Genomic DNA, 12,179 nt, shown 5'->3' on the forward strand with positions numbered 1-12,179 from the left:
TGGTCAGATAAGGCTTTAAAGTCAACAGAGGCTGGGCTGAAGATTAAACGATAACTGCAGAGAAAGCACAAGAGTTCAGGGAAATTATTCAGGCCTCTAATCCCTTAGGAAGAAGAGGAAATAAGTGGAGCTGAAGAAAAATGGCAACAACTCAAAGATAGGGTTGCCAGATTTCTTTGTGGCTAAAACCGGACTAAGGTCACGCCCCTTGCATCACCCATAACTCCACCCATCCCCACCCCCTCTCCCACACATGCCCCACCCCCTTTGTGACATCACGGTGACATCAGATGATGGGAACACCCACTTTCTGTTCTGGATGCCTGCTTTCAGCTGATTTACTATGCTTTTCTGTAAAAAAGCATAGTAAATCAGCCAATTTAACAAACACTGACAGTCTGTTTCCTTTTGTAAAACAGAATACTGGACTTTGTACAGTGTTTTCCTGACTACCAGAGACTTGAATAAATGATTTGTGGATAGTCCAGAAAAAAAACGGATAAGTGGCAACAGGGATGATTTCCAATTTCCCACCTGTTGGTCAAAGTTATGGGAAGCTTGTTCCAGTGCATGGAGACCCTCTGAGACACATTTGTGTCTCATCAACATGGCCTATTTATGTCACAAGCAAAATTTAAATCCTTGGATCTGCTCATACACAACACAAGGCAAAGCTGTGTCACTTATTTTAAATAAATTACTCTGATCTGAGCTTATGGCAAACTGATAAACCTTTCTTTGTTTATTTGTATTTCTTCACCATTAAATAAGTAAGCAGCTGTTTTATTTACTTCTGCAATGATTACAGATATTAAAATAAAATGCACAAACACCGATAGCCATTTTCTAAACAAAACAGTCCCACAATGAAAATAGACTTAGCACAAGCACTAAACTTCTCTGCCATTGAAGCTCACATTCATTAAAACAGTATTAAAACCCAGATTCAAATAAAATGCATCTGGCCAGTGGAGAATAAAGTTTACCTTTGGGCTGTTTTCAAATTATAGTCTCTTTGAACACATTTATATGGCCATGCAGGCATATATGTGTTCTTTGATCCACCTTCATGATTGCAGTTCCTTGTATAATAAAGCACCACCTGTTAGAGTGTGTTTTAAAGTTGTAGTTTTGAACATAAGCAATGAAGCAAAGTGTATGACCCAGTAATGACGAAACTGCATTTACTGCCAATCTGACATCAATGCTACAGCACTGCTACCAAAGGAAATAATTTTGGAATGCCCGTAAATCAGTGGGCATAACATTTAACTCATAATGGATTCACAATGGGAGGGTCAACATTTCATTCTAGTGAATGCTAACAATTTATGCAAAATACTTGGGAAAGTATTTTGCAGCAGGTTAGCAAACAAAATTGCAAAGACAGGGAGTGCTGTAGCATAACTTGTTGTCATTATGTACTCAGAAACCAGTGTACTCCCTGTTTTTGCAATTTGTTTGCTAACCTATACGTGTGTGTGTGTGTGTGTGTGTGTGTGTGTGTGTGTGTGTGTGTGTGTGTGTGTGTGTGTGTGTGTACATGTACACAGAGGCAATGACAGAGACAGATGTACAGACAAACAAAGTTTCATTACACTGATAACACGTTTCTCTACTAACTCCCACACTTTGGCAAGAGGTCCTGCACCCCACACAGACCAAATTCAGACCCAAGTTTAAAGCATACGTGATAAAGCATGAGACAGTACAATTGCCTTATACAGGCCACATTGCTTAACTTCTCTTAATATCCTATCCATCATCCTCCTTGTCAAGTTTGCCTGTCTTGGATTTTTTTTAAATATGCTGTGTTATCACCATGTAAATAAATCATTTATGTTTATTTTTTATAAACTGCATTACCTTGTCAATAAATCTTGTATGTTTTTGCTTATACACTTTATGTAGATCTCTGTTGTCTGCTGTTCTTATGCAATCTGCATTTTATCTCATAGGTTACGTAACTTGAGTTGTCTCTGTGCAACCTGGGCTGGGCCTGAAAACTATCATTTATGATCAATATCCATACACTTAAACAATCAAGCAAGCATGTAAAATGAAGATATTATTTAAAGTATTAAAGTTTAGCATACTGAATAGATAATGGACTCATTAGTTGTCATTAATGACTTTGAGAAAGTTAGTACTTTGGCAAATAAGCATTTAACAACGCAGCTAGGCCATAATCAAAATCTGAAGGTATTTGTAGGATGTCTGCACATTAGCTACTCAGGTGGTTTATTGGGAATAGATATTTCTTCTTGGATATTCAACATTGTAAAATGATTCCATATGTGGAACAGATAATTATGTTTTTAAAATGGACTCAAGTCCATTGTTGAAAGGGTGGTATGATATGATAATCCTTAGTACTGTTGGGGTAGTGGGTCACTCCATAGATGAATTAAATCTCTTACCCCCACAGATGTTAAAGACTTTCCACTGCTATACTTTGAAAATTACATATAACATCTAACATTTTATATATGCAATTTACTACTTAAACCATTATCAACACTTACATTTTCAGATTTCAAGCTAAAAAAATACTAAATAAAATGTACAAAAATAAAGCATTAAAGCATAGTTTTCAGGCATCTCTATAATGTTTCAAAAATATATATATTTTCAGAGAAAGTGTGTCGGGAGGGGGGGGCAAAACAATCTTGCCTTCAAACAGAATACTTCTCACCTATCTAAATACAACAACTAAAGTTTCTTTGTCACAGACCAGACACACCCACCTCTATCACAGGAAAGCAGTTCCTACACAACAAGGTCACGTGTTGCTTCACTACTTAACCATCTGGCATGTTATCTCTCAAAAACATTGCAAAGAAACTGCTGGAATGTTATAGCATAGCAAACAAGAGTATAAACACTTATCCTCTGACAGCTGATAAGAAATGTTTGACTTACCCAAATGGCCTGCCATTTTCTGTGACAGTGGAAAAAAAACTGGATGTTCTGCAGCTATTTTGGATAATTTATGTGTAGTGCATAAACAAAAAAAACATTATATTGTGCAGTTCTGTTGAGCAAGAAACTGCATGCTGGAAGTGTAACAAAGAAATACTACATGTGCCAAGCATCTTAAACATAAATGCCCAGTTATTTACATGTTACAGCTGCTGAACTGCTTTTGAAAGTACTGCCATCAAATGTTGCCTTACATTCTCTTCTCTTTCAGTTGTCTCTCCATATTTTATTCAACATTTTACATTTTAAGCAGAGCAAATGCACACATTTAAAGCACATATGCATATCACAGTCATGCAAGAAGGCTGTTATTGTATGCATCTTTTGTGAGTTCATGACAATATGCTTCAAGAAGAATATAAGTCATAAGGAGTTTCATCTGTGACAAACTGAAAGTATAATCAGATACAGCAGGGTAAATCACACGCTGGAGCAGGCTGCAGCCAAGCTTACCAAGAACTGAAACAAAACTGAAAGATTCAGAAGAAACAGAGGTGTTTTCCAATGACGAAAAAATGAGGAGAAAGCACCAGGCCATCATACAGTGTGGCTATTGTTTTTTAAAGAAACATAACAGAAAGAAATAATGATGAATAAAAATGTATGTACGAATCGATCCTGTGTATTAGCTGCCTGTACCCTTACACACACACACACACACACACACACACACACACACACACACACACACACACACACACACACACACCTCTACCTCTCTGAATTTGTGTCCAATCATTCATTCATTGTTGTTGTGGTCCGCTGTGAAGTCTAAACTCCAAATGTCTTCTGGAGACAGGAACTCAAATTCCACCGCGCAGTCGGAAGATGAAGACGTCATGTAAGCAATTTCAGCTTCTTCTGCATCATCAGTGCGTGCAACAAGACGCAAAGGGTGTTCTTAATGTAGAACACCCTTAAAAAATTTTTTTTTTAATTAAATGAAAAGATTTTATTTTTTGTAGACAAGAAAAGGCAGTCGCCATTTTCTAGACAGGGTCCCTTATTTGTGGACAGTCCGGAGTCAGGTAATGGCTCTAATTATAGCCACAAAGCACACCAGGATTAAAGGCAATAAGGAGGGGAGAGAGAGTGAGTAAAGATGGCATGGGAGAAACGCTTGAGATCGTGTCAGTGACACAAAAACTGGACTTCATGTGTCCGTTTTTTAATACAATTTGTAACCGGACAATTAGTCTGAAAACCGGACAGTCTGGTCAAAAACCGGACACCTGGCAACCCTACTCAAAGAGCATGTCTGAGGACTAAAGACCAGACATGTAGCAAAGCCAGCTATGAAAATAAGGTACATAAGGAAATCTGGGGATGGAATGCAGAAGTCCAGGAAATCATGAAAAGAAAGCAGTGCAAGAAAAAGTGGGAGGTAAAAAAGACAGGCCTAGCTAAGAAGAAATAATGGTTTGCTAATAAACAGGCAAAGAGAGGAGTTGCAATAACAAAGATCAAGACATCAGAGTCACTCCACCAGCTTCTGGAAATTGACTCAGTGCGTCGCATAAAGAAGCTTTACCCAGTTGTAAAGCAAAGAGAAAAAGATAAAGACGATAGTGCGATACCCTTCATAAGGGATGCCAGCAACAACCTGCTCACCAATCCACGGGACATTAAAGGCAGATGGAAAGAGTACTTCCAGCAGCCTCTGAATAAAACAAACACCACAGAAGCTGTACTGTCAGGCTCAGACACAGCCTACAATGAGAGAAGAGGAGGAGCCCAGCCTAGACGATGTTACGAACATCTCTGAGGAAAGTGAAGTCAGGGAGAGAAATAGGCTAAGATGAGGTCACAGCAGATATGCTAAAGATGTTAAGTGAGCTAGGGGTGAAATGACTCCTGAGGGTACTCATAGCAGTATGGAGAGAAATGCATACCCCACATTTCTGGAGATAAAGCGTACTAGTGACAGTCTTCAAGAACAAAGGGACATTCACAAGTGTGGGCAGTATAGAGGTATCAAACTCCTGTCATACTGCATGAAAGTCCTGGAGGTTTTTTTTTTTTTTATATGAAAAAAATACATAGAATAGTAGAAATTAAGATAGGAGATGAGAATTTCAGATTCAGATCAGGAAGCAGCATAACTGATCTGATGATTGCAGTGAGACAGGTAGTTGAAAAGAATCTAAAGATGAGTAAAGAGTCCAAATGGGCATTCCTAGACTTGGAAAAATCCTATGACTGAATCCAAAAAAAGCTGATATGGGCAATCCTGTGGTGGCTTGAAGTGACAGAAATACTGGTAGAATTAGTGCAGGTTAGTAACAAAGACCCAATGATTCAAGTATGAGCAGTGTTCAGTTTCAGTGAGGGGTTTCCAGTAAAGGCGAGTGTGCATCAGGGTTCTGAGTCCACTGTTTTTCATATTGGTAATGGACAACATTATCAACAGGTCAGAGGTGACAGATCAAAAAAGTTGTTGCATGCATATGATGTGGTGTTATGCTCAGCAAGAACTTCAGCTAAGGATAGGGGAATGGAATGCAAAATTATAGGCACATGGGATGACACTGAGCACAAATAAGGTAGCTGTAATCATAGCAAATGGAGGAAATAAGAAACTGAGAACTGAGATAAAAGGATAGTATTGAAACCCACTCATCCTTCCTCCCCCCACCCCTAATCCAATTACATCCCACACTGATCCCACTCCCAACACACATTCCCAGACAATACAACTCTACCCTCACACACAACCAAACAGGAATCATAGTTGTACATCTCACTCAAAGTAGTATCATGTTACCCACACTCACATCCCTATCACTAGCTCTACTATCGCTAACCTTCCTAACTTCCTTACAAACAGACCTACCGCTGCACAACTACTATCACACTACCCACACTAGCCCACCCTCTCAAACCCACTCAGACTTCTACATCTGCCCTACAATCTTAAATATTACAACTACATATTACTCACTAAAAAAAAATTACACCATCTCACCACACTAAGAAAAACTCTCATAGACCAAGCTCACAAACAATATTAAAAAACACATACTGACACTCCTACAAACTCTGCTAACCTCTGGTGACATTCACCCAAATCCAGGTCCCCTCTCAGCTAGACAAACATCTGACCTGCTAATCCTAAATCTCAACATAAGAAGTATTACCAACAAGCTAACAGACCTACATGCATTCATAGCCCACTACAACCCTGATATAATCACCATTACAGAAACCTGGCTTAAACCCAGTATCCAAGATGAAGAGTTTCTTCCCCCAGGGTATAATACACTTAGATCTGATAGAACAAACAGGAAAGGAGGAGGAGTAGCCATTCTCTTTAAAAACACCCTTAACCTCCAGCTCCTGCACACCACATCACCCACTTTTCAAAATGCTGAAGTCCTATTTTCTGCCCTGTCCATAAGAAACACCAAGAAGATCAATATAATATGCTGCTACATACCTCCAGGCAACAACTCGCTCATAATAGAAGACATCCTACACTGGACAAAGGACAATCTACCTCAGGAAACAATCCTACTAGGAGACCTTAACACTGACTGGGTAGCCTGTAACTCCAGAAGCCCCTCTACTCATATCAATCTATATGGGTTCTCTCAACTAATTAAAGAACCAACTAGAATAGATGAAAAAACAAAGAGAGAATCCATACTGGACTGGACACTAACCAACTATCCCAAACAAAACTATACAGTAGGCTGTCTCCCAGATGACTTAAGTGATCATCTCCCCACCTTCCTACTCCAGAAACACTCCAATCACCCCAAACCAGTCGTCTACAAATTTGTACGAGATGACCATAACCTTACCCCATGATACCTAAATACTGTCCTAAGCCACTGCAACTGGGAACCACTACGGACACTCGGGTTAGACCAGGCAGTAGACTACTTCAATACTACCTTCTCTAACATCCTTAACGGTCTAGCTCCCAGCAGAAAGATCAGAGTTAAAGCCAACAATGCACCCTGGCTAAATAGGGACACCAGAGCCTTACTAAAAGCTAGAGATAAAGCCTGGAAAATCTGGAAAACTGACAAAACCCCTAGCTCAAGACAATACTATCAAGAGCTTAGAAACAAGGCCAAGGCTGAATCCAAAATAAACAAACAAAACTATTTTCTTAGCACCCAAAGGAAATATTCAAATAGTCCACAAAAATTCTGGCATGCCATTAACTCCCTACTAAAGCCAGGCAAAACCACAACCCCAGCACCCATCTCTACTAACAATACCCTAGACATAGCTTCTCAATTTAATAACCATTTTACTAAATCCATCTTAGCCCTGTCCAGTCAAATAACCAAAAATAGTCTACCTCAGTCACAACCTGACCTATCCCACACCACCACCTCCTTCAGCCCATCACCAGTGCCCACCTCAACTATCAAAAAACTCCTCCTAAAACTAAAGCCAACCACACTAGCAGCTGATAACATACCTGCTGCATACCTAAAAATGTCTAGTGACTCCCTATCATATCCTGTCTCCATCCTTATCAACCGCTCCATACTAGAATCCTACATACCCAAACTCTGGAAAGTATCTCACATCATTCCTCTCCATAAAGGAGGTAATTCTTATGAATTCTCCAACTACCAACCTATTGCCATCCTTTGCCCCTTATCCAAAATTCTTGAGAAATGCATCCACTTGATGACATTTCTTAACACACACAATCTGCTATCTACCACACAACACGGTTTCCGTCCACATCACAGCACTACCACAGCCCTTCTATCCTTCACTAATTATATAAACCTTCACAGGAATGATAACAAATATGTATCAGCCATTTTCATAGACCTCTCAAAAGCATTTAGTATGGTCTCCCACTCCATTCTACTAGACTCGCTAACATCATTATCCTTCACCTCCTCTACTATAGCCAGGTTTAGAAGCTACTTGTCTGACAGGCAACAATAAATCCAGTGGAAAGAAACTCTGTCTACACAACTTCCAACCACCATAGGAATCCCACAGGGCTCTATACTGGGCCCGCTATTTTTCTCTATTTTCACAAATAACCTCAAATGTTCTACACAACATGCCACACTCATACAATATGCAGATGATTCAACCTTGATCTGCTCTGCCTCATCACCCACCACCCAACATACACTCACTCAAGATACCTTTATCTCAGTAGAAAAATTGATATCGGGTATCCAACTAATTCTAAATCCCAAAAAGACAAAACTGTTACTATTTACCCCTAATAGATAAAAAAAAAAAAACTCTTCTTTACCATAACATCTAAGGACGGCACCACCATCTCCCCTTCTAACCACACCAAACTTCTGGGCATTGAAATAGACAATAATCACCACTTTGATGTTCACATCTCACATACCATAAAACTAGTGCACAAAAAACTAGGCTCCCTATACAGGCATAAGTCCTTTCTCTCACAAAAAGCAAGAGTCACTCTTGCACAAAGCCACCTCCTCTCAACTCTATTATACACAGCACCAATCTTTAACCAAATCAGACAGTGTGACCTAGACAAACTAGAATCATGCTACAATAAAATAGCCAAGTTTGCTACTAACTCGACCTATAGAACCCATCACTGTGCTGCACTAAAAGAACTAAAATGGCTTGAGCTACCACAGCTACTTAACTATCACCAGCTGGGCACAGCCTACAATATTCTCAAATATCCTGAAAAAAAACCCTCATTAACCAACCTACTTACTATCTATAATGCAAACCGGTACCTAAGATCCAGTGAAAAATCTCTCCTCTCCATCACCAATGCTAACAATAATGCAAGGAAAGCACTCTACTCCCACACCGTTGCCAGAAATTAGAACTCTCTTCCCCTATCCGTGTCCACTGCCCCCTCCACATCCATATTCAAAAACTCCCTCAAATCGCACCTTCTTAGTACCTGGTTATGCCCTCGTATCATGTAACCCTACCCATACTACTATTAACTCCCCATATTCCTCTCTGATCACATGCTGGAGCTCTGATCCCCTGTAGGCTTGGTCATCTGAAAGGGTACTTTTAACTGTAAAATCTTACTTGATATATTTTCTTTTCTTACCAATGTATGACTGACATTGTTTTTTTACCTGTGTTCTATATGTCCTTTTACCTGGAGTGTTTTTATTAATTCTTGTTATATTACTATGCTCAGCATACATTATATAACCTGTTTTGTGTATTATGCTGGATGTACTGTATTTGTATAAATTGATGTTGGAGCTTTTCTCCCCGGGCCTCCGCTGAAAATGGACCTGGTCCAGTCAGAATTTCCCGGTTAACAAATGTAAAATTAAATAAAATAAATAAAATAAATAAATAAGTATCTGGTAGGGGTGGTTTAAGAGAAGGGAAGTCTGAATGAGGAGGTTAAAGTTAGAATCCTTGCGGCTGCAGCCAAAAAGCATAATGTCGAAGATAATGTACGACAGAAGAAGCATACCAAAGAAGATGAAAACTATGGGACACAAAGCAGTAATGTGACAATCACAACTGTATGATATAGAAAACTGGCAGTAAAGGCAGACAAGCTGAGGGAGTTAGAGGTGTTGCAAGTGAAGTGTATGAGATGGGTGGTAGGATGCTTGCTGTGGGACAGATGAAAATATAAGGATATCAGAGCAGAAGCCAAATTAGTTCCCATCGTAGAGAAGGTTAAAGAGAACAGATTATGGTGGTTTGGACACATGTGCAGATAAGCAGAAGACAATCTGGTGAGGAAGACTGTGGACAGACAGGAAGAAGGCAAGAGGAAATGAGAGCATCCAGCAAAGAGATGGATGGACTGTGTGAGGGAAGACCTGTGGCGGTCAGGCACGAGTGTCAAAGAATGTTGAAAAGTCGCACTCAGTCAAGAGATAAGGTGGCAGCTAACATGATACCTTTACTCCATGTAGAAAATAGGAAAAAATGAGGTTGATGATGATGAAGTATTACATGTTTTGTTCTTCATTTTTAGCAGTATTTTAGTGTTTTCTACATTCCCTATCTTTTTTTACTGCTGTTATTTCAGGTTTGCTCCTTTATATTTTCAACCCTTTGTGATATAATCATATAAAGGTGTGTGTGTGTGTGTTTATAAAATGTATGTAAAACAGTGACCCAGGGGACTATTCATTATGAATACATGAAACATAAAATAACAAGAGTATAGAAATGATGAAAACACCATTATTATAGGAATATATCAGGTGTGATTTAAGGTTATGTGGATAGTAACTTACATCCAGATCTGTTGTTAGTCTAGCTTCAGCCTAATGACCAATCCATTCATGGTATAAGAAAACACTGCATAAACCACACCCAACAAAGTTGCATTGCTCTACTAATATAGCCAAGCATGCAGTTTGTGTTTTTTTAAAACTGATCTGAAGGTATTACTTACTTCTGGTGAACTCTGTGATATTTTGTTGTGCTTTCCTGAGCTGTGTTTGAAGATATGTCTGGCTCTCTATCAAGTTAGTGATTTTCAGTTCTGCTTGCTTCAGTTGCAATTGAAGGCTTGTCTGATCACAAGTCATGTTCTTAAGCTCTTCTTTTGATTGTATTAGCTTAATTTGAAAACTGGAATTTAGTAAAACAATAGCCTGGTTTGATTGTTTCAGTTGTTTTGACTGCTGCAAATCTTTTAAAGAGATAAAAAGAAGTTTGTATCAATTACTTGAAACAATTTAATCTAGGAGAATAAAACATAAGAATGATAACATTTTGACAACAAGCAAACACAGTTTAATTCTAAAAAGTCTAGGTTAAGTTATCTTTATTGAAGTACATTGAGAGCACCCATAGTTGCCATTGTAACATTCCCCTACAATATACAAATGAAAATTAATCTTTTTGTTTGTAGTGCGTCTTAGTTTCTATTCAGACTGTGTTTGCAATTACTTGGAGAGCTGTTATTACGTATTTCATATGAGATGTGAGTGCTATAGCTCATTGAATGTATTTGAATCTCAATGTCATTTCTTTCATAATTGGTGGCTGTTTTAATCTGCGTGATATTCCTCTAATCTAAAGGTGTCCCACGGAATACCTCATAATGTATATATGATCAAATCTTGTAACTTTTGAATAATACTGATGAAGGAACATAAAAATAATGGTGGGTAAGACATTAAACCACCTAGCACTTTTCTCATTAATGATTTTTGTAATAGGAATGCTTTCAAGGTGACATATCTGTTACAAAATACAGTTTGTATTTTGACATTCATTTATGTTTGTTTGATCACTTTTGCCTTTACTCTCTTCCAAAAGCACTGAATGCATAGATACAAACACACTACATGTCTGTTTCCTCTTAGAGAGTTCCACAGAAGTTATTTGCACATTACTGTTAGAATGAAAACACAGGAGAGTGTGTTGATTTGTAGAAATTTATACGCTTATAAAATAAATCCAGAAGCACAAAAGCAATCAAGCGAACAACCGGAATAATGGATATTTGGTAAAATTTATTGGTAAGCACTTTCGGATGCGAACTCCATCCTTCATCAGACAATTTTAAAACTCAGATTAGAATCCTTATATACCATTTTACATAATGACCAATTACCTAATGCATTTCATTCAATAAATGTTAATTGAGAACTCGCTTAAATACATATTATGCGTATATTAAATAGGCTAGATATTCTTTAAACACCTATAAAAATGACATAACAACACAAAAAGTGCTCAAAAAATATACAAACTACATAATATAATATTGCACATGATCCCATATGTGAAATATATGAAATATGTAAATTAATAAATCAAATTTATATTTTAAAACAACTATCATCTATTGCCTTTCTATATTTTGAATACTGTAGTTTGTTTTCTTTACCTTGTGTTTTGCTTGCATTCTGTTTTAACAGCATATTAAAACTTCAAAAGAGACCACAGCTCTCTCTGTTCTGAGTCAGGCAGAATTTTTTCCCTCCCTCCCACCCATTTAAGTTGTCTTGTTAAATACCACTGTCTTTCTAGTTGCCCGCCTCTTATGTTAATTTGACCATATATCTCATTTCTCTCTACTTTCACTGGCTTATGTGAGTAATCACAAAACCATCACTTTTGAAATCCCACCCCTTCAATTATTTAAATTTATTGGCCATCCTACAGTATTTCATAGTACCAAAATACAAAAGTAACCACCCCTTTCAGTCCATCTTGCTGTTTTAAAAATAGTAACTCTCCACTAAACCTTAACTTTTAAACAGGTAAAA

At 38.1% G+C, this 12,179-nt stretch overlaps 1 protein-coding gene across 1 annotated transcript in view; it reads right to left on the minus strand.

Moving 5' to 3' along the window:
* LOC122808697 (CD209 antigen-like protein E) overlaps nucleotides 1-12,179 on the minus strand; it is a 505,103-nt gene that overhangs the window by 258,791 nt on the left and 234,133 nt on the right. Inside the window, exon 3 of the mRNA XM_044079683.1 lies at nucleotides 10,352-10,591. Coding sequence (XP_043935618.1) covers nucleotides 10,352-10,591 — 240 coding nt within the window. The remainder of the gene's footprint in view (nucleotides 1-10,351; nucleotides 10,592-12,179) is intronic.

The sequence above is a fragment of the Protopterus annectens genome, chromosome 8.part0, assembly GCF_019279795.1.
Source record: "Protopterus annectens isolate FY-2018-M chromosome 8.part0, PAN1.0, whole genome shotgun sequence".
Taxonomy (NCBI): domain Eukaryota; kingdom Metazoa; phylum Chordata; order Ceratodontiformes; family Protopteridae; genus Protopterus; species Protopterus annectens.